Source organism: Callionymus lyra, chromosome 2 (assembly GCF_982586985.1).
Source record: "Callionymus lyra chromosome 2, fCalLyr1.hap1.1, whole genome shotgun sequence".
Classification (NCBI taxonomy): Eukaryota; Metazoa; Chordata; class Actinopteri; order Syngnathiformes; family Callionymidae; genus Callionymus; species Callionymus lyra.
Window position 1 is genome coordinate 381,497 of NC_141819.1, and position 26,349 is coordinate 407,845.

Genomic DNA, 26,349 nt, shown 5'->3' on the forward strand with positions numbered 1-26,349 from the left:
AATGTTATTAACGTACACGTGAGTTGACGATTTTACATATTGAATTATTAATAATAATAATAATTATAATAATGATACTATAAAAAAATATATTATAATAATACGAATAATGATAATAATACTTTTTAATATTATTATTATGACCGTAATAAGCGTATTAAATCTGTGAGGCCTGAGTGATAGTATAAATACATTATAATGTGGTGATACAAGAGGATAACATCCGTTTGATTTATTTAATAATAAAACATTATTTCATTTTCATTTAACGATCGAACAACGAGCTGAAGAGGCGGACCTTGGATGGAGCTCGTTGATTGGCCCGTGAGCACGTCCATCCGGTTAGCCCCGCCCTGCTCCACACATCAAGTTCGGTGGAGTCATCGAGGAAGAGCAGTTGAAGTGCGGTTGACGTGCGCGGGTCGCGATGGTCTGACACAGAAAGGAGAAAAAAGACGAATATTCTGGACCTTCTGGACCTTCTCGAGCCTCCAAGATGTTCCCTAAAGGCAAAGGAACGCCGGTGCCTTCCGACGGCCAGGCCCGGGAAAAGTGAGCGAGAAACCTTGATGTTTGTTTTCTTCTCGTCGTGGATCCTGTTGTTCATGTTTCCTGAAGAAGAAGAAAATGAAGCTTTTCTTCTTCTTCTTCGTCTGAACACCAGCAACACTTGTGGAGGAACATGAAGAACCATGTTGTTGACGAGCAGCTCCTGGTTTTATTGTTGTTGTTATTGTTGTTTATTCGTCATGTTGACAACTTTACGTTACGTTTGTGTCTCAAGTCTTGGCGGCCATTGTTTGGCCTGTAAACACGTGACGTCACAAGCTGTGTTTGATGCTCCTCAGGCTGGCCTTGTACGTCTACGAGTACCTGCTGCATATAGGAGCCCAGAAGTCTGCCCAGACCTTCCTGTCAGAGGTGAGTCTGCCTCACCTGCTCCAGGGTCAGAGCTTTCTAAGATCCTCAAGAACTCTTCACCTGTACCTGCTCCAGGGTCAAAGGTCGACACAAATGTTTCTAAATATCATCAAAAACTCTTCACCTGCTCGAGGGTCAAAGGTCGACACAAATGTTTCTAAATATCACCAAAAACTCTTCACCTGCTCCAGGGTCAAAGGTCGACACAAATGTTTCTAAATATCACCAAAAACTCTTCACCTGCTCGAGGGTCAAAGGTCGACACAAATGTTTCTAAATATCACCAAAAACTCTTCACCTGCTCGAGGGTCAAAGGTCGACACAAATGTTTCTAAATATCACCAAAAACTCTTCACCTGCTCCAGGGTCAAAGGTCGACACAAATGTTTCTAAATATCACCAAAAACTCTTCACCTGCTCGAGGGTCAAAGGTCGACACAAATGTTTCTAAATATCACCAAAAACTCTTCACCTGCTCGAGGGTCAAAGGTCGACACAAATGTTTCTAAATATCACCAAAAACTCTTCACCTGCTCCAGGGTCAAAGGTCGACACAAATGTTTCTAAATATCACCAAAAACTCTTCACCTGCTCGAGGGTCAAAGGTCGACACAAATGTTTCTAAATATCATCAAAAACTCTTCACCTGCTCGAGGGTCAAAGGTCGACACAAATGTTTCTAAATATCACCAAAAACTCTTCACCTGCTCGAGGGTCAAAGGTCGACACAAATGTTTCTAAATATCACCAAAAACTCTTCACCTGCTCCAGGGTCAAAGGTCGACACAAATGTTTCTAAATATCACCAAAAACTCTTCACCTGCTCGAGGGTCAAAGGTCGACACAAATGTTTCTAAATATCACCAAAAACTCTTCACCTGCTCGAGGGTCAAAGGTCGACACACATGTTTCTAGATATCATCATCATTGTTTGATTATATTGATAAATGTTTTCTTTATTAAACTTTACTTGCAGTCAAAACAAGCAAAAGCACAAAAAAAGACAAATGGAATTAAATAAGAAAACAATATAAATAAGTTCTAGATTCAAAGACGTGTTAAAATATAAATCAGTTAAAATAAGACCCAAACGTGTTACACAGTATTTTCGGTCCTCAGGTGTGTTTCTCTCGCTGCAGGTAAAAGTGCTTTTTATTCCTTTTAAAATCCATGTGTTTTATAACAATAATGTTTAAAGACGTGTTTTATTGAACCAATGAATGTCGTTCCACAGATCCGATGGGAGAAGAACATCACACTCGGGGAACCTCCTGGATTCCTGCACTCCTGGTGGTGGTACGTTATTCATCCATCCCTCCATCCATCCCTCCCTTCATCCATCCCTTCATCCATCCCTCCCTCCATCCCTCCTCATGCTCTGTCCATCCACAGTGTGTTCTGGGACCTGTACTGTGCTGCTCCAGAGAGGAGGGAGTCATGTGATCACTCCAGCGAAGCTAAAGCCTTCCATGATTATGTGAGTTTGAACTACTAAACATTTGTATGATAATAATATGATGTGAACTGAAGACATTGAACTACTAAACATTTGTATGATAATAATATGATGTGAACTGAAGACATTGAACTACTAAACATTTGTATGATAATAATATGATGTGAACTGAAGACATTGAACTACTAAACATTTGTATGATAATAATATGATGTGAACTGAAGACATTGAACTACTAAACATTTGTATGATAATAATATGATGTGAACTGAAGACATTGAACTACTAAACATTTGTATGATAATAATATGATGTGAACTGAAGACATGTTTACTCTTGAAGCATCGTCTTCATGCTCTAGTGAATCAAGTGACTCCTGACACAACTTACATTAATGTCACACAAAGCATCTAAATATCGATAGAAGCTCGTGATGAATTGAATTTAGATTTTTAAAGAGAGAACATTTTTAAAAATGTTTTTAATTCTTTCTATTGTTTGTAGTAACTTTTGGTTTTCAAAGAGCCTTTTAGTACTTTATACTTTATTCTTTGTACTATATACTATATACTTTATTCTTTATACTATATACTATATACTTTATTCTTTATACTATATACTATATTCTTTATTCTTTATACTATATACTTTATTCTTTATACTACATACTTTATTCTTTATACTTTATACTTTATACTTTCTAACGTAAACCTCTATGAATTTATCCAATCATTTGCACAAACTCTTTGACGACCAGCATCATCATCTGTGTTCTGACCCGAGTGCGTTCTGACCCGAGTGCGTTCTGACCCGAGTGCGTTCTGACCCGAGTGCGTTCTGACCCGAATGTGTTCTGACCCGAATGTGTTCTGACCCGAGTGCGTTCTGACCCGAGTGCGTTCTGACCCGAGTGCGTTCTGACCCGAGTGCGTTCTGACCCGAGTGCGTTCTGACCCGAGTGCGTTCTGACCCGAGTGCGTTCTGACCCGAGTGCGTTCTGACCCGAATGTGTTTGGACCCGAGTGTGTTCTGACCCGAGTGTGTTCTGACCCGAGTGTGTTCTGACCCGAGTGCGTTCTGACCCGAGTGCGTTCTGACCCGAATGTGTTTGGACCCGAGTGTGTTTGGACCCGAGTGCGTTCTGACCCGAGTGTGTTCTGACCCGAGTGCGTTCTGACCCGAGTGCGTTCTGACCCGAGTGCGTTCTGACCCGAGTGCGTTCTGACCCGAGTGCGTTCTGACCCGAGTGCGTTCTGACCCGAGTGCGTTCTGACCCGAATGTGTTTGGACCCGAGTGTGTTCTGACCCGGGTGCGTTTGAACCCAAGTGTGTTCTGACCCGGGTGTGTTCTGACCCGATATGACGTCACTTCCTATTCGTCCGTTATTCGATTTTTCTCATTTAACAAAATTAATCTTTTGTTGTTCCTTGTATTTTTACATGTTTAATAAACTATTGTTTTGCTGATAAATAACTAATGAAGGTTAACTACTGACATCAGGGTTTAGTACGTCTTTGATTCCTGGTCCTCGCGGATCCTGGTCCTCGCGGATCCTGGTCCTCGCGGATCCTGGTCCTCGCGGATCCTGGTCCTCGCGGATCCTGGTCCTCGCGGATCCTGGTCCTCGCGGATCCTGGTCCTCGCGGATCCTGGTCCTCGCGGATCCTGGTCCTCGCGGATCCTGGTCCTCGCGGATCCTGGTCCTCGCGGATCCTGGTCCTCGCGGATCCTGGTCCTTGTGGATCCTGGTCCTCGGACTCTTTGTCTCGGGTGGGGGAGGTGAGGGTCTCGTAAAGCTCTGTATTCACACCGTGGCTGACGACGGTTCCCTCGGGTGTTGTTGCCATGGCAGCCTGGCTGATTGATGGCTGTCATGAAGCTGCAGAAAAGGAAAGGGGCGTGGCCTTGAGTGGCAGATGCCCAGCGGAGAAGAAAGAGTCCAGTGGAGGACCATCGTTTATTATGAGTGAACATAAAGAGTCCAGTGGAGGACCATCGTTTATTATGAGTGAACATAAAGAGTCCAGTGGAGGACCATCGTTTATTATGAGTGAACATAAAGAGTCCAGTGGAGGACCATCGTTTATTATGAGTGAACATAAAGAGTCCAGTGGAGGACCATCGTTTTATTATGAGTGAACATAAAGAGTCCAGTGGAGGACCATCGTTTATTATGAGTGAACATAAAGAGTCCAGTGGAGGACCATCGTTTATTATGAGTGAACATAAAGAGTCCAGTGGAGGACCATCGTTTATTATGAGTGAACATAAAGAGTCCAGTGGAGGACCATCGTTTATTATGAGTGAACATAAAGAGTTTACTGTTTAGTACTTTATTGTTATTTAACGTGAGTTTAAATATCATCAATACTTTATTGTTATTTCACATGAGTTTAAAGATCATCAATACTTTATTGTTATTTCACGTGAGTTTAAAGATCATCAATACTTTGTTGTTATTTCACGTGAGTTTAAAGATCATCAATACTTTATTGTTATTTCACGTGAGTTTAAAGATCATCAATACTTTATTGTTATTTCACGTGAGTTTAAAGATCATCAATACTTTGTTGTTATTTCACGTGAGTTTAAAGATCATCAATACTTTGTTATTTCACATGAGTTTAAAGATCATCAATACTTTGTTGTTATTTCACATGAGTTTAAAGATCATCAATACTTTGTTGTTATTTCACGTGAGTTTAAAGATCATCAATACTTTATTGTTATTTCACGTGAGTTTAAAGATCATCAATACTTTGTTGTTATTTCACGTGAGTTTAAAGATCATCAATACTTTGTTGTTATTTCACGTGAGTTTAAAGATCATCAATACTTTGTTGTTATTTCACGTGAGTTTAAAGATCATCAATACTTTATTGTTATTTCACGTGAGTTTAAAGATCATCAATACTTTATTGTTATTTCACGTGAGTTTAAAGATCATCAATACTTTGTTGTTATTTCACGTGAGTTTAAAGATCATCAATACTTTATTGTTATTTCACGTGAGTTTAAAGATCATCAATACTTTATTGTTATTTCACGTGAGTTTAAAGATCATCAATACTTTATTGTTATTTCACATGAGTTTAAAGATCATCAATACTTTGTTGTTATTTCACGTGAGTTTAAAGATCATCAATACTTTGTTGTTATTTCACGTGAGTTTAAAGATCATCAATACTTTATTGTTATTTCACGTGAGTTTAAAGATCATCAATACTTTATTGTTATTTCACGTGAGTTTAAAGATCATCAATACTTTATTGTTATTTCACGTGAGTTTAAAGATCATCAATACTTTGTTGTTATTTCACGTGAGTTTAAAGATCATCAATACTTTATTGTTATTTCACGTGAGTTTAAAGATCATCAATACTTTATTGTTATTTCACGTGAGTTTAAAGATCATCAATACTTTGTTGTTATTTCACGTGAGTTTAAAGATCATCAATACTTTGTTGTTATTTCACGTGAGTTTAAAGATCATCAATACTTTGTTGTTATTTCACGTGAGTTTAAAGATCATCAATACTTTATTGTTATTTCACGTGAGTTTAAAGATCATCAATACTTTGTTGTTATTTCAAGTGAGTTTAAAGATCATCAATACTTTGTTGTTATTTCACGTGAGTTTAAAGATCATCAATACTTTATTGTTATTTCACGTGAGTTTAAAGATCATCAATACTTTATTGTTATTTCACGTGAGTTTAAAGATCATCAATACTTTATTGTTATTTCACGTGAGTTTAAAGATCATCAATACTTTGTTGTTATTTCACGTGAGTTTAAAGATCATCAATACTTTGTTGTTATTTCACGTGAGTTTAAAGATCATCAATACTTTGTTGTTATTTCACATGAGTTTAAAGATCATCAATACTTTGTTGTTATTTCACGTGAGTTTAAAGATCATCAATACTTTGTTGTTATTTCACGTGAGTTTAAAGATCATCAATACTTTGTTGTTATTTCACGTGAGTTTAAAGATCATCAATACTTTGTTGTTATTTCACGTGAGTTTAAAGATCATCAATACTTTGTTGTTATTTCACGTGAGTTTAAAGATCATCAATACTTTGTTGTTATTTCACGTGAGTTTAAAGATCATCAATACTTTGTTGTTATTTCACGTGAGTTTAAAGATCATCAATACTTTGTTGTTATTTCACGTGAGTTTAAAGATCATCAATACTTTGTTGTTATTTCACGTGAGTTTAAAGATCATCAATACTTTGTTGTTATTTCACGTGAGTTTAAAGATCATCAATACTTTGTTGTTATTTCACGTGAGTTTAAAGATCATCAATACTTTATTGTTATTTCACGTGAGTTTAAAGATCATCAATACTTTATTGTTATTTCACGTGAGTTTAAAGATCATCAATACTTTGTTGTTATTTCACGTGAGTTTAAAGATCATCAATACTTTGTTGTTATTTAGTGACAAACACTTTAAGATCATTTGTCATGAAAAGAACTGAAAACCTGGACTCAAGTGGAACGAGGTCCAGGTCCAGGTTCACTCCAGGCCTCCCTTGTCCCTCAGCTGTGGTATTTGACAGCAGGGCCAGAACCGGGCCGGTGTAATTAGAGAGACGGACTCGACACCAGGGAGTGTTGTTGCCTGAGACGACCAGTGAAGGAGGTCTAACTTCTGCGGAGCAGGACCAGTGAAGGAGGTCTAACTTCTGTGGAGCAAGACCAGTGAAGGAGGTCTAACTTCTGTGGAGCAGGACCAGTGAAGGAGGTCTAACTTCTGTGGAGTAGGACCAGTGAAGGAGGTCTAACTTCTGTGGAGCAGGACCAGTGAAGGAGGTCTAACTTCTGTGGAGCAAGACCAGTGAAGGAGGTCTAACTTCTGTGGAGCAAGACCAGTGAAGGAGGTCTAACTTCTGTGGAGCAAGACCAGTGAAGGAGGTCTAACTTCTGTGGAGCAAGACCAGTGAAGGAGGTCTAACTTCTGTGGAGCAAGACCAGTGAAGGAGGTCTAACTTCTGTGGAGCAAGACCAGTGAAGGAGGTCTAACTTCTGTGGAGCAGGACCAGTGAAGGAGGTCTAACTTCTGTGGAGCAAGACCAGTGAAGGAGGTCTAACTTCTGTGGAGCAGGACCAGTGAAGGAGGTCTAACTTCTGTGGAGCAAGACCAGTGAAGGAGGTCTAACTTCTGTGGAGCAAGACCAGTGAAGGAGGTCTAACTTCTGTGGAGCAGGACCAGTGAAGGAGGTCTACCTTCTGTGGAGCAGGACCTCACGGTGAAGAGGAACTGAGGGTCAGATGTTCCCGAGCAGGAAGTGTCTCTGAAGTCCTACGTCACTCAGATCTTCCTGTTCAACTGATATATTTGAGCCACGATTTTCTATCAAATGTTTATTTAGCATAAAATATCCTTTTTCAATCCGTGGTCCCGAACCCCGGGTCCGGTTCTGGTCCGTTTCTATCTATTCTAATGATTCTGACTGCAACAACAAACACAGTGCAAGAGAGGTCGAGGAGGTCAAGGACCGTGACTTCATATGAACCCTGACCTCATCTGAACCCTGACCTCATCTGAACCCTGACCTCATCTGAACCCTGACCTCATATGAACCCTGACCTCATCTGAACCCTGACCTCATATGAACCCTGACCTCATATGAACCCTGACCTCATATGAACCCTGACCTCATATGAACCCTGATCTGAACCCTGACCTCATCTGAACCCTGACCTCATCTGAACCCTGACCTCATCTGAACCCTGACCTCATGTTCTCCTCAGAGTGCAGCAGCAGCTCCGAGCCCGGTGATGGGAGGGATGGCTCCTGGTGAAGGTCTGCCCGGAGGACCGATGCCTCCAGGCTTCTTCCAGGTCAGTATGTTCTTGAAGCTTCACAGGAAACACGGACCGAGTGTCAGTCATTGGCTGCAGTGGAAACACTTGTTGTACTGGAGTGTGTTTGTGTGTTTGTGTTGTTGCTCTCACTTCCTGGTCGTACTTTCCTTCGGGGTCGTGGTGTAACAACATGTTCCAAACATCCATCAGTACTTGGACCCAGACTCTTCTGTCGGTCCTTGGATGAGGATCATCTGAGTTGATGGTTTGATCTGAAAATAAAGTGGAAACAAAGAAGGTCCAGATGATGTTGACGTGAACTTCTGCCTCATCCATGGTTTCTCTGATGGTTGGAGGACCATTGATGGTCCTGAAGGTTTAAAGATCGTCAAATTGAAACGAATATTGATACAAATGAAATGAAACTCATGAAATCAAAGTCTTCATCCATTAGATCACACGTGTCAACCCGGTCCTCAAAGAGCCGAGACGCTGCAGGTTTTGGATCCAACCAGTCCAGCACATATAGTCGAACCAATCAGTTCACACCTGTGCCGTGTCTCAAATCACATACTACTCTTAGTATACTAGAAGTTAGTATCATCAGGATAGTGTACGTACTAACTAGTAACTAATCCTCCACAGATAGTATGTCTCAAATCACATACTACTCTTAGTATACTAGAAGTTAGTATCATCAGGATAGTGTACGTACTAACTAGTAACTAATCCTCCACAGATAGTATGTCTCAAATCACATACTACTCTTAGTATACTAGAAGTTAGTATCATCAGGATAGTGTACGTACTAACTAGTAACTAATCCTCCACAGATAGTATGTCTCAAATCACATACTACTCTTAGTATGCTAGAAGTTAGTATCATCAGGATAGTGTACGTACTAACTAGTAACTAATCCTCCACAGATAGTATGTCTCAAATCACATACTACTCTTAGTATGCTAGAAGTTAGTATCATCAGGATAGTGTACGTACTAACTAGTAACTAATCCTCCACAGATAGTTTGTCTCAAATCACATACTACTCTTAGTATACTAGAAGTTAGTATCATCAGGATAGTGTATGTACTAACTAGTAACTAATCCTCCACAGATAGTTTGTCTCAAACATACTTCTCTTAGTATACTAGAAGTTAGTATCATCAGGATAGTGTACGTACTAACTAGTAACTAATCCTCCACAGATAGTTTGTCTCAAACATACTTCTCTTAGTATACTAGAAGTTTGTATCATCAGGATAGTGTACGTACTAACTAGTAACTAATCCTCCACAGATAGTTTGTCTCAAACATACTTCTCTTAGTATACTAGAAGTTAGTATGCATCAGGATAGTGAATGTACTAACTAGTAACTAATCCTCCACAGATAGTATGTCTCAAATCACATACTACTCTTAGTATACTAGAAGTTAGTATCATCAGGATAGTGTACGTACTAACTAGTAACTAATCCTCTACAGATAGTATGTCTCAAATCACATACTACTCTTAGTATGCTAGAAGTTAGTATGCATCAGTTTAGTGTACGTACTAACTAGTAACTAATCCTCCACAGATAGTATGTCTCAAATCACATACTACTCTTAGTATGCTAGAAGTTAGTATGCATCAGTTTAGTGTACGTACTAACTAGTAACTAATCCTCCACAGATAGTTTGTCTCAAATCACATACTACTCTTAGTATGTTAGAAGTTAGTATGCATCAGGATAGTGTACTTACTAACTAGTAACTAATCCTCCACAGATAGTTTGTCTCAAACATACTTCTCTTAGTATACTAGAAGTTAGTATGCATCAGTTTAGTGTACGTACTAACTAGTAACTAATCCTCCACAGATAGTATGTCTCAAATCACATACTTCTCTTAGTATACTAGAAGTTAGTATGCATCAGTTTAGTGTACTTACTAACTAGTAACTAATCCTCCACAGATAGTATGTCTCAAATCACATACTTCTCTTAGTATACTAGAAGTTAGTATGCATCAGTTTAGTGTACGTACTAACTAGTAACTAATCCTCCACAGATAGTTTGTCTCAAATCAAACTCTGCTGCTACACACTAACAGGAAATGACGCGACAGCTTCTTCTTCTACTTCTATTTAACGATGTTTCAACCAGCTGTAGGAACACTAGCGACACCTGCTGGCAGCACGTTTTGCAACTTTGGAAAAAGAAATAAAGAAAAAATATGAGAATCTAAATAATCCCGAGATACTTAAGCTGGTATCAGCAGCGAAGACGTGTTTATCCTCGTACTGCTGCTGAAAATACACCTGTAAGTATATGAATATATATGCATTTATATATGACGTAACTTCCATTTAAAACGTCACTAAGATGGAGCTGTTTAGTGTGGTTAGTGTCCATCGAACCATACTCAGTTTTGTGGGCGTGTTAGTACGCCACTTTAGTGTGCACGGTGCACTAAATTTCACATACTAAGAATTGAGAAGCACTAACGCACTAAAAATACTAACTTTTAGTAGCTAGTATGCGATTTGAGACACAGCACGGAACTCATGTGTGCTGGACTGGTTTCAACTAAAACCTGCACTGTCTCAGCCGTTTTCTGGATCGGTTTGATGCATGATGTTTACACACACACACGTACACATATGTTAACACACACGCACACGTATGCTTACACACACGTATGTTTACACACACACGTATTTTTAAACACACACACGTACACATATGTTTACACACACACGTACACGTATGTTAACACACACGCACACGTATGTTTACACACACGTATGTTTACACACACACGTATGTTTACACACACACACGTACACATATGTTAACACACACGCACACGTATGTTTACACACACACGCACACGTATGTTTACACACACACACGTACACATATGTTAACACACACGCACACGTATGTTTACACACGCACACGTACACATATGTTAACACACACGCACACGTATGTTTACACACACGCACACGTATGTTTACACACACACGTACACATATGTTAACACACACGCACACGTATGTTTACACACGCACACGTACACATATGTTAACACACACGTACACATATGTTAACACACACGCACACGTATGTTTACACACACATATGTTAACACACACGCACACGTATGTTTACACACACACACGTACACATATGTTAACACACACGTACACATATGTTAACACACACGCACACGTATGTTTACACACACACACACGTACACATATGTTAACACACACGCACACGTATGTTTACACACACACACACGTACACGTATGTTTACACACACACACACGTACACGTATGTTTACACACACACACACGTACACGTATGTTTACACACACACGTATGTTTACACACACACACACGTATACGTACGTTTACACACACACACACACATACACGTACGTTTACACACACACACACACACATACACGTACGTTTACACACACACACACACGTACACGTATGTTTACACACACACGTATGTTTACACACACACACGTACACGTATGTTTACACACACACACACGTACACGTATGTTTACACACACACACACACACACGTACACGTATGTTTACACACACGTATGTTTACATACACACACACACACACACACACGTACACGTATGTTTACACACACACACACGTACACGTATGTTTACACACACACACACACGTACACGTATGTTTACACACACACACGTATGTTTACATACACACACACACACACACGTACACGTATGTTTACACACACACACACACACACACACACACACACGCACGTACACGTATGTTTACACACACACACGTATGTTTACATACACACACACACACACGTACACGTATGTTTACACACACACACACGTATGTTTAGAGTCAGATTCAAGTGTGTGTCAAAGCAGAATGATCGACACACTGCAGTGTTTTCAGAGCTCATTGCTGTTGATTCAGAGAAAGTGCTGCATGTGAAGCTCCTTGATTGACAGATAACTCTTCTGTGTGACTCGCTCGCTGTCGTCTGCAGTAACCCTGCTTCTCTCTCTGTCACTCCTGCTCCCTCTCTCGCTCTGGGTGACTGTAGGGTCCTCCTGGTCCTCAGGGCTCCCCTCACCCTCAGCCTCCCCCTAACAGCATGATGGGCCCCCACAGTCAGGTAACTGCCTCCGGCTCGCTGCCGACGCTTCACGCCTCCTCGACGCTGCTTCACGGACGGAACCGATCCTAGTCTTTCATTGGATGTCTCATGTGGCGACTCTTGTTTGTGTTGTAGTCCTTCATGTCGCCTCGCTTCGCCGGGGGTCCGAGAGGTCCCCCGATCCGGATGGGAAACCAGGTATTCACCCGATCATTCTGACCAATCCCAGAGCAGATATGAGACGATGATCAAGCGACTGAAGATGTACCTTTGACGTGAAAACACCTGAAACATGTGTTCTTGTTGGACCGGTTCTAGCCCCCCGGTGGAGGACCAGGACCACATCCCATGTTGCCAAATATGGATCCAACACGACCTCAAGGTTTGAAAGCGTGTTCTTCGGTTATGTTGAAGCTCGTTACCAATGACCCCTCACCTCACAGGTCATCCTAACCTGGGCCCCATGCAGAGGATGAGTGGTCCACGAGGCATGGGCCCGATGGGTCCGGGCCCTCAGGTGAGCTCAAGGGTTGATGAAAACATGTCGAGAGGGTTTCTGCTGCAAGTTCTTGACACATGGATTCAAACGGTTGGATCATGACTTCAAGAAGTGTAGCTTTTAATTCACTTTAAACGGCTTCACTTCACACTTGAACCAAACAAATGTCTAATGGACAAAAATATACTTTTGATCGTAGAGAGATTTGAACATTTGTCTTCAAGGAGAAACGATGTCTGGACGGTTGAAAGAATCCTGAGATACAAGAAACAATGTTGATGAAAGAATCGTGTGAAGTGAACTCATGACCAAACATGTCAGAGATGAAAACATGGGATTCTACAATACAATGCTAAGGTTGAATGTGTTTGCAGAACTTTGGAGGGATGAGGCCTCCTCACAACTCCATGGGTCCTGGTATGCCAGGTGTCAACATGTAAGTGTTACACACCTGCACACACACCTGCACACACACCTGCACACACACCTGTTCAACACATGACCACTGATGCTTGTTTGACGCAGGGGTCCAGGTACAGGACGACCGTGGCCGAATCCCAACAACGCAAACTCTGTAAGTCACAAACCTTCACATCATCAAATGTTCCGCTCGAGTCACGGGGGTCGAGTCACGGGGGTCGAGTCACGGGGGTCGTAATGACGTTATGAAGGTCGAGTCACGGGGGTCGAGTCACGGCGGTCGAGTCACGGCGGTCGAGTCACGGCGGTCGAGTCACGGCGGTCGAGTCACGGCGGTCGAGTCACGGCGGTCGAGTCACGGCGGTCGAGTCACGGCGGTCGAGTCACGGGGGTCGTAATGACGTTATGAAGGTCGAGTCACGGGGGTCGAGTCACGGGGGTCGAGTCACGGGGGTCGAGTCACGGGGGTCGAGTCACGGCGGTCGAGTCACGGCGGTCGAGTCACGGGGGTCGTAATGACGTTATGAAGGTCGAGTCACGGGGGTCGAGTCACGGGGGTCGAGTCACGGGGGTCGAGTCACGGGGGTCGAGTCACGGCGGTCGAGTCACGGCGGTCGAGTCACGGCGGTCGAGTCACGGCGGTCGAGTCACGGCGGTCGAGTCACGGGGGTCGAGTCACGGGGGTCGTAATGACGTTATGAAGGTCGAGTCACGGGGGTCGAGTCACGGGGGTCGTAATGACGTTATGAAGGTCGAGTCACGGGGGTCGAGTCACGGCGGTCGAGTCACGGCGGTCGAGTCACGGAGGTCGTAATGACGTTACGAAGGTCGAGTCACGGCGGTCGTAATTACGTCACGGGGGTCGAGTCACGGGGGTCGAGTCACGGGGGTCGAGTCACGGCGGTCGAGTCACGGGGGTCGTAATGACGTTATGAAGGTCGAGTCACGGGGGTCGAGTCACGGGGGTCGTAATGACGTTATGAAGGTCGAGTCACGGGGGTCGAGTCACGGCGGTCGAGTCACGGCGGTCGAGTCACGGAGGTCGTAATGACGTTACGAAGGTCGAGTCACGGCGGTCGTAATTACGTCACGGGGGTCGAGTCACGGGGGTCGAGTCACGGGGGTCGAGTCACGGCGGTCGAGTCACGGCGGTCGAGTCACGGGGGTCGAGTCACGGGGGTCGTAATGACGTTATGAAGGTCGAGTCACGGGGGTCGAGTCACGGGGGTCGAGTCACGGGGGTCGAGTCACGGGGGTCGAGTCACGGGGGTCGAGTCACGGCGGTCGAGTCACGGCGGTCGAGTCACGGCGGTCGAGTCACGGGGGTCGAGTCACGGCGGTCGAGTCACGGCGGTCGAGTCACGGGGGTCGTAATGACGTTACGAAGGTCGAGTCACGGCGGTCGAGTCACGGGGGTCGTAATGACGTTACGAAGGTCGAGTCACGGGGGTCGAGTCACGGGGGTCGAGTCACGGGGGTCGAGTCACGGGGGTCGAGTCACGGCGGTCGAGTCACGGCGGTCGAGTCACGGCGGTCGAGTCACGGCGGTCGAGTCACGGCGGTCGAGTCACGGCGGTCGAGTCACGGCGGTCGAGTCACGGCGGTCGAGTCACGGCGGTCGAGTCACGGGGGTCGTAATGACGTTATGAAGGTCGAGTCACGGGGGTCGAGTCACGGGGGTCGAGTCACGGGGGTCGAGTCACGGCGGTCGAGTCACGGCGGTCGAGTCACGGGGGTCGTAATGACGTTATGAAGGTCGAGTCACGGGGGTCGAGTCACGGGGGTCGAGTCACGGGGGTCGAGTCACGGGGGTCGAGTCACGGGGGTCGAGTCACGGCGGTCGAGTCACGGCGGTCGAGTCACGGGGGTCGAGTCACGGGGGTCGAGTCACGGGGGTCGTAATGACGTTATGAAGGTCGAGTCACGGGGGTCGAGTCACGGGGGTCGTAATGACGTTATGAAGGTCGAGTCACGGGGGTCGAGTCACGGCGGTCGAGTCACGGCGGTCGAGTCACGGAGGTCGTAATGACGTTACGAAGGTCGAGTCACGGCGGTCGTAATTACGTCACGGGGGTCGAGTCACGGGGGTCGAGTCACGGGGGTCGAGTCACGGCGGTCGAGTCACGGGGGTCGTAATGACGTTATGAAGGTCGAGTCACGGGGGTCGAGTCACGGGGGTCGTAATGACGTTATGAAGGTCGAGTCACGGGGGTCGAGTCACGGCGGTCGAGTCACGGCGGTCGAGTCACGGAGGTCGTAATGACGTTACGAAGGTCGAGTCACGGCGGTCGTAATTACGTCACGGGGGTCGAGTCACGGGGGTCGAGTCACGGCGGTCGAGTCACGGCGGTCGAGTCACGGGGGTCGAGTCACGGGGGTCGTAATGACGTTATGAAGGTCGAGTCACGGGGGTCGAGTCACGGGGGTCGAGTCACGGGGGTCGAGTCACGGGGGTCGAGTCACGGGGGTCGAGTCACGGGGGTCGAGTCACGGCGGTCGAGTCACGGCGGTCGAGTCACGGCGGTCGAGTCACGGCGGTCGAGTCACGGGGGTCGTAATGACGTTACGAAGGTCGAGTCACGGCGGTCGAGTCACGGGGGTCGTAATGACGTTACGAAGGTCGAGTCACGGGGGTCGAGTCACGGGGGTCGAGTCACGGGGGTCGAGTCACGGGGGTCGAGTCACGGGGGTCGAGTCACGGGGGTCGTAATGACGTTATGAAGGTCGAGTCACGGGGGTCGAGTCACGGGGGTCGTAATGACGTTACGAAGGTCGAGTCACGGGGGTCGAGTCACGGGGGTCGAGTCATGGGGGTCGAGTCACGGGGGTCGAGTCACGGCGGTCGAGTCACGGGGGTCGAGTCACGGGGGTCGAGTCACGGGGGTCGAGTCACGGGGGTCGAGTCACGGCGGTCGAGTCACGGCGGTCGAGTCACGGCGGTCGAGTAACGGCGGTCGAGTCACGGGGGTCGAGTCACGGGGGTCGTAATGACGTTACGAAGGTCGAGTCACGGCGGTCGAGTCACGGCGGTCTAGTCACGGGGGTCGAGTCACGGGGGTCGTAATGACGTTACGAAGGTCGAGTCACGGCGGTCTAGTCACGGCGGTCGAGTCACGGGGGTCGAGTCACGGGGGTCGTAATGACGTTATGAAGGTCGAGTCACGGGGGTCGAGTCACGGCGGTCGAGTCACGGGGGTCGAGTCACGGGGGTCGTAATGACGTTATGAAGGTCGAGTCACGGGGGTCGAGTCACGGGGGTCGAGTCACGGCGGTCGAGTCACGGGGGTCGTAATGACGTTATGAAGGTCGAGTCACGGCGGTCGAGTCACGGGGGTCGAGTCACGGGGGTCGAGTCACGGCGGTCGAGTCACGGCGGTCGAGTCACGGCGGTCGAGTCACGGCGGTCGAGTCACGGCGGTCGAGTCACGGGGGTCGTAATGACGTTATGAAGGTCGAGTCACGGGGGTCGAGTCACGGGGGTCGTAATGACGTTATGAAGGTCGAGTCACGGCGGTCGAGTCACGGCGGTCGAGTCACGGGGGTCGTAATGACGTTATGAAGGTCGAGTCACGGCGGTCGAGTCACGGCGGTCGAGTCACGGGGGTCGTAATGACGTTATGAAGGTCGAGTCACGGGGGTCGAGTCACGGGGGTCGAGTCACGGGGGTCGAGTCACGGGGGTCGAGTCACGGCGGTCGAGTCACGGCGGTCGAGTCACGGCGGTCGAGTCACGGCGGTCGAGTCACGGCGGTCGAGTCACGGCGGTCGAGTCACGGCGGTCGAGTCACGGGGGTCGCAATGACGTTATGAAGGTCGAGTCACGGGGGTCGAGTCACGGGGGTCGTAATGACGTTATGAAGGTCGAGTCACGGCGGTCGAGTCACGGCGGTCGAGTCACGGGGGTCGTAATGACGTTATGAAGGTCGAGTCACGGGGGTCGAGTCACGGGGGTCGAGTCACGGCGGTCGAGTCACGGGGGTCGAGTCACGGAGGTCGTAATGACGTTACGAAGGTCGAGTCACGGGGGTCGAGTCACGGCGGTCGAGTCACGGGGGTCGTAATGACGTTACGAAGGTCGAGTCACGGGGGTCGAGTCACGGCGGTCGAGTCACGGGGGTCGTAATGACGTTATGAAGGTCGAGTCACGGCGGTCGAGTCACGGCGGTCGAGTCACGGGGGTCGTAATGACGTTATGAAGGTCGAGTCACGGGGGTCGAGTCACGGCGGTCGAGTCACGGGGGTCGTAATGACGTTACGAAGGTCGAGTCACGGGGGTCGAGTCACGGCGGTCGAGTCACGGGGGTCGTAATGACGTTATGAAGGTCGAGTCACGGCGGTCGAGTCACGGGGGTCGTAATGACGTTATGAAGGTCGAGTCACGGCGGTCGAGTCACGGGGGTCGAGTCACGGCGGTCGTAATGACGTTATGAAGGTCGAGTCACGGGGGTCGAGTCACGGCGGTCGAGTCACGGGGGTCGTAATGACGTTACGAAGGTCGAGTCACGGGGGTCGAGTCACGGCGGTCGAGTCACGGGGGTCGTAATGACGTTATGAAGGTCGAGTCACGGCGGTCGAGTCACGGCGGTCGAGTCACGGGGGTCGTAATGACGTTATGAAGGTCGAGTCACGGGGGTCGAGTCACGGCGGTCGAGTCACGGGGGTCGTAATGACGTTACGAAGGTCGAGTCACGGGGGTCGAGTCACGGCGGTCGAGTCACGGGGGTCGTAATGACGTTATGAAGGTCGAGTCACGGCGGTCGAGTCACGGGGGTCGAGTCACGGCGGTCGTAATGACGTTACGAAGGTCGAGTCACGGAGGTCGTAATGACGTTGCGAAGGTCGAGTCACGGCGGTCGTAATGACGTTACGAAGGTCGAGTCACGGAGGTCGTAATGACGTTACGAAGGTCGAGTCACGGAGGTCGTAATGACGTTACGAAGGTCGAGTCACGGCGGTCGTAATGACGTTACGAAGGTCGAGTCACGGCGGTCGTAATTACGTTACGAAGGTCGAGTCACGGAGGTCGTAATGACGTTACGAAGGTCGAGTCACGGCGGTCGTAATGACGTTACGAAGGTCGAGTCACGGCGGTCGTAATGACGTTACGAAGGTCGAGTCACGGAGGTCGTAATGACGTTACGAAGGTCGAGTCACGGCGGTCGTAATGACGTTACGAAGGTCGAGTCACGGCGGTCGTAATGACGTTACGAAGGTCGAGTCACGGAGGTCGTAATGACGTTACGAAGGTCGTAATGACGCTACGAAGGTTGTAGTGACATTACGAAGGTCGAGTCACGGCGGTCGTAATGACGTTACGAAGGTCGAGTCACGGCGGTCGTAATGACAATACGAAGGTCGTAATGACGCTACGAAGGTCGTAATGACGTTACGAAGGTCGAGTCACGGTGGTCGTAATGACGATACGAAGGTCGTAATGACGTTACGAAGGTCGTAATAATGTCACAAAGGTGTTCAGATATTTCTTCTTCTTCAGATGCCGTACTCGTCTCCGTCTCCAGGATCGTACGGGGTGAGTTTCTGTTCACGTCCATCATGTTAGGACTCATTTGAACGACTTCAACGTCTCGTGTGTGTTGTATTGTATTCACGGTGTGTGTGTGTGTTGTATTCACGGTGTGTGTGTGTTGTATTCACGGTGTGTGTTGTATTGTATTCACGGTGTGTGTTGTATTGTATTCACGGTGTGTGTGTGTGTTGTATTCACGGTGTGTGTGTGTTGTATTCACGGTGTGTGTTGTATTGTATTCACGGTGTGTGTTGTATTGTATTCACGGTGTGTGTTGTATTGTATTCACGGTGTGTTGTATTGTATTCACTGTGTGTGTTGTATTCACGGTGTGTTGTATTGTATTCACGGTGTGTGTTGTATTGTATTCACGGTGTGTGTGTGTTGTGTTGTATTCACGGTGTGTGTGTGTTGTATTCACGGTGTGTGTGTGTTGTATTCACGGTGTGTGTTGTGTTGTATTCACGGTGTGTGTGTGTTGTATTCACGGTGTGTGTGTGTTGTATTCACGGTGTGTGTTGTGTTGTATTCACGGTGTGTGTGTGTTGTATTCACGGTGTGTGTGTGTTGTATTCACGGTGTGTTGTATTGTATTCACGGTGTGTGTCCTGTGCAGGGGGCGTCAGGCGGACCTCCAGGAACTCCCATCATGCCCAGCCCTGCAGGTGAGCATCATGTGGTCTCCATCGTGACCTTCTCACTGACCTATGACCCTCAGACTCCAACAACTCCGGTGACAACCTCTACACCATGATCAACAGCGGCCCCGGCAACAGGAACAACGTGAGTGTTGTCGTCGTCCACCTTCAGCTCCGGTGTCAACCTGTTGTCATGGTTACAGTTCTCCATGGGGCCCGGTTCTGATGGACCTCTGGGGGCCATGGCTGGGATGGAACCGCATCACATGAACGGATCACTAGGTAACATCAGCTCTGGTGCTTGAGTCAGAACACACGAGTCATGATAACGAATGAATCGTATTAATTGATTCGTGATAATTAATTATATTAACTGAGTCGTAACATATTAATCATATTAATTAAATCTTGATAATTAAATCATATTATTGAGTCGTAACATATTAATCATATTAATTAAATCTTGATAATTAAATCATATTATTGAGTCGTAACATATTAATCATATTAATTAAATCTTGATAATTAAATCATATTATTGAGTCGTAACATATTAATCATATTAACTGAGTCGTAACGAATGAATCATATTAATTAAATCTTGATAATTGAATCATATTAACTGAGTCGTAACAAATGAATCGTATTAATTAAATCTTGATAATTTAATCATATTAACTGAGTCGTAACGAATGAATCATATTAATTAAATCTTGATAATTGAATCATATTAACTGAGTCGTAACGAATGAATCGTATTAATTGAATCTTTATAATTGAATCATATTAACTGAGTCGTAACATATTAATCATATTAATTGAATCTTTATAATTAAATCATATTAACTGAGTCGTAACATATTAATCATATTAATTGAATCTTTATAATTAAATCATATTATTGAGTCGTAACAAATGAATCGTATTAATTAAATCTTGTTAATTGAATCATATTAACTGAGTCGTAACAAATGAATCGTATTAATTAAATCTTGATAATTGAATCATATTAACTGAGTCGTAACAAATGAATCGTATTAATTAAATCTTGATAATTGAATCATATTAACTGAGTCGTAACGAATGAATCGTATTAATTAAATCTTGATAATTGAATCATATTAACTGAGTCGTAACGAATGAATCGTATTAATTAAATCTTGATAATTGAATCATATTAACTGAGTCGTAACAAATGAATCGTATTAATTAAATCGTAATAATAGAATCTTGATAATTGAATCATATTAACTGAGTCGTAACGAATGAATCGTATTAATTAAATCTTTATAATTGAATCATATTAACTGAGTCGTAACATATTAATCATATTAATTGAATCTTTATAATTAAATCATATTATTGAGTCGTAACAAATGAATCGTATTAATTAAATCTTGTTAATTGAATCATATTAACTGAGTCGTAACAAATGAATCGTATTAATTAAATCTTGATAATTGAATCATATTAACTGAGTCGTAACAAATGAATCGTATTAATTAAATCTTGATAATTGAATCATATTAACTGAGTCGTAACGAATGAATCGTATTAATTAAATCTTGATAATTGAATCATATTAACTGAGTCGTAACGAATGAATCGTATTAATTAAATCTTGATAATTGAATCATATTAACTGAGTCGTAACAAATGAAGCGTATTAATTAAATCTTGATAATTGAATCATATTAACTGAGTCGTAACAAATGAATCGTATTAATTAAATCGTAATAATTGAATCTTGATAATTGAATCACAATAAATGAGTCATACGATCTTCTTTGTCACTCTTCAGGCTCCGGAGACATGGACGGGATGAATAAGGTACATTTTCTCTCTAGTGTTGAATCTTCTGGATGTTAACGTGACCTTTGACCTCAGAATTCCCCGAACAACCTCAGTGGCATCAGCAACCCACCCGGGACCCCGAGGGACGACGGAGAGCTGGGTGGAAACTTCCTTCACTCGTTCCAGAGCGAGAACGTGAGTTAGTTTGGTCACGAGTGAGTGAGTGAGTGAGTTAGTTTGGTCACGAGTGAGTGAGTGAGTGAGTTAGTTTGGTCACGAGTGAGTGAGTGAGTGAGTTAGTTTGGTCACGAGTGAGTGAGTGAGTGAGTTAGTTTGGTCACGAGTGAGTGAGTTAGTTTGGTCACGAGAGTGAGTTAGTTTGGTCACGAGTGATTGAGTGAGTGAGTTAGTTTGGTTACGAGTGAGTGAGTGAGTTAGTTTGGTTACGAGTGAGTGAGTTAGTTTGGTCACGAGTGATTGAGTGAGTGAGTTAGTTTGGTCACGAGTGATTGAGTGAGTGAGTTAGTTTGGTCACGAGTGATTGAGTGAGTGAGTTAGTTTGGTCATGAGTGAGTGAGTGAGTTAGTTTGGTCACGAGTGAGTGAGTGAGTTAGTTTGGTCACGAGTGAGTGAGTGAGTTAGTTTGGTCACGAGTGAGTGAGTGAGTTAGTTTGGTCACGAGTGAGTGAGTTAGTTTGGTCACGAGTGAGTGAGTTAGTTTGGTCACGAGTGATTGAGTGAGTGAGTTAGTTTGGTTACGAGTGAGTGAGTTAGTTTGGTCACGAGTGATTGAGTGAGTGAGTTAGTTTGGTCACGAGTGATTGAGTGAGTGAGTGAGTTAGTTTGGTCACGAGTGAGTGAGTGAGTTAGTTTGGTCACGAGTGAGTGAGTGAGTTAGTTTGGTCACGAGTGAGTTAGTTAGTTTGGTCACGACTGAGTGAGTGAGTTAGTTTGGTCTTGAGTGAGTGAGTAAGTTAGTTTGGTCACGAGTGAGTGAGTGAGTTAGTTTGGTCACGAGTGAGTGAGTGAGTTAGTTTGGTCACGAGTGAGTGAGTGAGTTAGTTTGGTCACGAGTGAGTGAGTTAGTTTGGTCACGAGTGAGTGAGTGAGTGAGTTAGTTTGGTCACGAGTGAGTGAGTGAGTTAGTTTGGTCACGAGCGAGCGAGTGAGTTAGTTTGGTCACGAGCGAGCGAGTGAGTTAGTTTGGTCACAAGTGAGTGAGTGAGTTAGTTTGGTCACGAGTGAGCGAGTGAGTTAGTTTGGTCACGAGCGAGCGAGTGAGTTAGTTTGGTCACAAGTGAGTGAGTGAGTTAGTTTGGTCACGAGTGAGTGAGTGAGTTAGTTTGGTCACGAGTGAGTGAGTGAGTTAGTTTGGTCACGAGTGAGTGAGTGAGTTAGTTTGGTCACGAGTGAGTGAGTGAGTAAGTTTGGTCACGAGTGATTGAGTGAGTGAGTTAGTTTGGTCACGAGTGATTGAGTGAGTGAGTTAGTTTGGTCACGAGTGATTGATTGAGTGAGTGAGCTAGTTTGGTCACGAGTGAGTGAGTGAGTTAGTTTGGTCACGAGTGAGTTAGTTAGTTTGGTCACGAGTGAGTGAGTGAGTTAGTTTGGTCACGAGTGAGTGAGTTAGTTTGGTCACGAGAGTGAGTTAGTTTGGTCACGAGTGAGTGAGTTAGTTTGGTCACGAGTGATTGAGTGAGTGAGTTAGTTTGGTCACGAGTGATTGAGTGAGTGAGTTAGTTTGGTCACGAGTGATTGAGTGAGTGAGTTAGTTTGGTCATGAGTGAGTGAGTGAGTTAGTTTGGTCACGAGTGAGTGAGTGAGTTAGTTTGGTCACGAGTGAGTGAGTGAGTTAGTTTGGTCACGAGTGAGTGAGTTAGTTTGGTCACGAGTGAGTGAGTTAGTTTGGTCACGAGTGATTGAGTGAGTGAGTTAGTTTGGTTACGAGTGAGTGAGTTAGTTTGGTCACGAGTGATTGAGTGAGTGAGTTAGTTTGGTCACGAGTGATTGAGTGAGTGAGTGAGTTAGTTTGGTCACGAGTGAGTGAGTGAGTTAGTTTGGTCACGAGTGAGTGAGTGAGTTAGTTTGGTCACGAGTGAGTTAGTTAGTTTGGTCACGACTGAGTGAGTGAGTTAGTTTGGTCTTGAGTGAGTGAGTAAGTTAGTTTGGTCACGAGTGAGTGAGTGAGCGAGTGAGTGAGTTAGTTTGGTCACGAGTGAGTGAGTGAGTTAGTTTGGTCACGAGCGAGCGAGTGAGTTAGTTTGGTCACGAGCGAGCGAGTGAGTTAGTTTGGTCACAAGTGAGTGAGTGAGTTAGTTTGGTCACGAGTGAGCGAGTGAGTTAGTTTGGTCACGAGCGAGCGAGTGAGTTAGTTTGGTCACAAGTGAGTGAGTGAGTTAGTTTGGTTACGAGTGAGTGAGTTAGTTTGGTCACGAGTGATTGAGTGAGTGAGTTAGTTTGGTCACGAGTGATTGAGTGAGTGAGTTAGTTTGGTCACGAGTGATTGAGTGAGTGAGTTAGTTTGGTCATGAGTGAGTGAGTGAGTTAGTTTGGTCACGAGTGAGTGAGTGAGTTAGTTTGGTCACGAGTGAGTGAGTGAGTTAGTTTGGTCACGAGTGAGTGAGTTAGTTTGGTCACGAGTGAGTGAGTTAGTTTGGTCACGAGTGATTGAGTGAGTGAGTTAGTTTGGTTACGAGTGAGTGAGTTAGTTTGGTCACGAGTGATTGAGTGAGTGAGTTAGTTTGGTCACGAGTGATTGAGTGAGTGAGTGAGTTAGTTTGGTCACGAGTGAGTGAGTGAGTTAGTTTGGTCACGAGTGAGTGAGTGAGTTAGTTTGGTCACGAGTGAGTTAGTTAGTTTGGTCACGACTGAGTGAGTGAGTTAGTTTGGTCTTGAGTGAGTGAGTAAGTTAGTTTGGTCACGAGTGAGTGAGTGAGCGAGTGAGTGAGTTAGTTTGGTCACGAGTGAGTGAGTGAGTTAGTTTGGTCACGAGCGAGCGAGTGAGTTAGTTTGGTCACGAGCGAGCGAGTGAGTTAGTTTGGTCACAAGTGAGTGAGTGAGTTAGTTTGGTCACGAGTGAGCGAGTGAGTTAGTTTGGTCACGAGCGAGCGAGTGAGTTAGTTTGGTCACAAGTGAGTGAGTGAGTTAGTTTGGTCACGAGTGAGTGAGTGAGTTAGTTTGGTCACGAGTGAGTGAGTGAGTTAGTTTGGTCACGAGTGAGTGAGTGAGTTAGTTTGGTCACGAGTGAGTGAGTGAGTAAGTTTGGTCATGAGTGATTGAGTGAGTGAGTTAGTTTGGTCACGAGTGATTGAGTGAGTGAGTTAGTTTGGTCACGAGTGATTGATTGAGTGAGTGAGCTAGTTTGGTCACGAGTGAGTGAGTGAGTTAGTTTGGTCACGAGTGAGTTAGTTAGTTTGGTCACGACTGAGTGAGTGAGTTAGTTTGGTCTTGAGTGAGTGAGTAAGTTAGTTTGGTCACGAGTGAGTGAGCGAGTGAGTGAGTGAGTTAGTTTGGTCACGAGCGAGCGAGCTAGTTGGTTTGGTCACGAGCGAGCGAGTGAGTTAGTTTGGTCACAAGTGAGTGAGTGAGTTAGTTTGGTCACGAGTGAGTGAGTGAGTTAGTTTGGTCACGAGTGAGTGAGTGAGTGAGTTTGGTCACGAGTGAGTGAGTGAGTGAGTTTGGTCACGAGTGAGTGAGTTAGTTTGGTCACGAGTGAGTGAGTTAGTTTGGTCACGAGTGAGTGAGTGAGTTAGTTTGGTCATGAGCGAGCGAGTGAGTTAGTTTGGTCACGAGCGAGTGAGTGAGTTAGTTTGGTCGTGAGTGAGTTAGTTTGGTCACGAGTGAGTGAGTGAGTTAGTTTGGTCACGAGCGAGCGAGTGAGTTAGTTTGGTCACGAGTGAGTGAGTGAGTTAGTTTGGTCACGAGTGAGTGAGTTAGTTTGGTCACGAGTGAGTGAGTGAGTTAGTTTGGTCACGAGTGAGTGAGTAAGTTAGTTTGGTCACGAGTGAGTGAGTTAGTTTGGTCACGAGTGAGTGAGTGAGTTAGTTTGGTCACGAGTGAGTGAGTGAGTTTGGTCACGAGTGAGTGAGTGAGTTAGTTTGGTCACGAGTGAGTGAGTGAGTGAGTTGGGTCACGAGTGAGTGAGTGAGTTAGTTTGGTCACGAGTGAGTGAGTTAGTTTGGTCACGAGTGAGTGAGTGAGTTAGTTTGGTCATGAGCGAGCGAGTGAGTTAGTTTGGTCACGAGCGAGTGAGTGAGTTAGTTTGGTCGTGAGTGAGTTAGTTTGGTCACGAGTGAGTGAGTGAGTTAGTTTGGTCACGAGCGAGCGAGTGAGTTAGTTTGGTCACGAGTGAGTGAGTGAGTTAGTTTGGTCACGAGTGAGTGAGTAAGTTAGTTTGGTCACGAGTGAGTGAGTTAGTTTGGTCACGAGTGAGTGAGTAAGTTAGTTTGGTCACGAGTGAGTGAGTTAGTTTGGTCACGAGTGAGTGAGTGAGTTAGTTTGGTCACGAGTGAGTGAGTGAGTTTGGTCACGAGTGAGTGAGTGAGTTAGTTTGGTCACGAGTGAGTGAGTGAGTGAGTTGGGTCACGAGTGAGTGAGTGAGTTAGTTTGGTCACGAGTGAGTGAGTGAGTGAGTCACATGCTTCTCTTTCTAACCCTGGTCCTCCCACAGTACTCGCCCACCATGACAATGAGTGTGTGACTCCGCCCCCTCGCCATCATTCCACCGTCACTCTGAGGCCAAACACAATCAGGGACAGCAGGTGGCGCTCTGCTCCAGCACCAACATGCTGACGACTACTGCTCCACATGAAGGATTTGAACCTACAACCCTAGTGTGACTCAACCAGCTACTGATCCATGACGCCTTTCATCTTCTCCGCCCCCCCACACGCCGGCCCGTCCTTTGTCCTCCACCCGAGAGGAAGTTTACCTGCTGTTGATTCTTGCTCTGACATCATTGGAGTCTTTTCTATCGTCTTCTCGTCCTCCTGCAGACTCTAGGTGTGTGAGGTTCATGTATCAGAGGTGTCTGATGTTAGTCTCACTGTGAGGTTCATGTATCAGAGGTGTCTGATGTTAGTCTCACTGTGAGGTTCATGTATCAGAGGTGTCT

General features: G+C 45.6%; 1 protein-coding gene across 2 annotated transcripts; it reads left to right on the forward strand.

Moving 5' to 3' along the window:
* Positions 1-397: 397 nt before the first annotated feature.
* On the forward strand, positions 398-26,349 carry LOC148085012 (single-stranded DNA-binding protein 3-like). Of its 2 annotated transcripts, XM_087781934.1 has the most exons (18): positions 398-552; positions 849-921; positions 2,156-2,217; positions 2,314-2,398; positions 8,145-8,234; positions 12,306-12,377; positions 12,495-12,557; positions 12,678-12,741; positions 12,803-12,876; positions 13,233-13,294; positions 13,384-13,432; positions 18,772-18,807; positions 19,421-19,469; positions 19,523-19,587; positions 19,646-19,724; positions 21,244-21,272; positions 21,330-21,431; positions 25,906-26,349. In XM_087781934.1, exons 1-18 carry the CDS (start codon positions 497-499, stop codon positions 25,933-25,935), a joined length of 1,140 nt encoding a protein of 379 aa, XP_087638060.1. In that variant the 5' UTR covers positions 398-496; the 3' UTR covers positions 25,936-26,349. The 2 variants fall into 2 exon arrangements, with proteins under 2 accessions (XP_087638060.1, XP_087638068.1); XM_087781942.1 differs by lacking the exon at positions 12,306-12,377 and having other exon boundaries at positions 25,906-26,348.

Bases quoted from the DNA above. Each gene is read 5' to 3' on its own strand.
- LOC148085012 (XM_087781934.1), top strand. From the start codon at position 497: ATGTTCCCTAAAGGCAAAGGAACGCCGGTGCCTTCCGACGGCCAGGCC. The intron at 2,218-2,313 runs GTACGTTATTCA...GTCCATCCACAG, and splicing joins TTCCTGCACTCCTGGTGGTG to TGTGTTCTGGGACCTGTACT. The intron at 19,588-19,645 runs GTGAGTGTTGTC...TCATGGTTACAG, and splicing joins GCCCCGGCAACAGGAACAAC to TTCTCCATGGGGCCCGGTTC.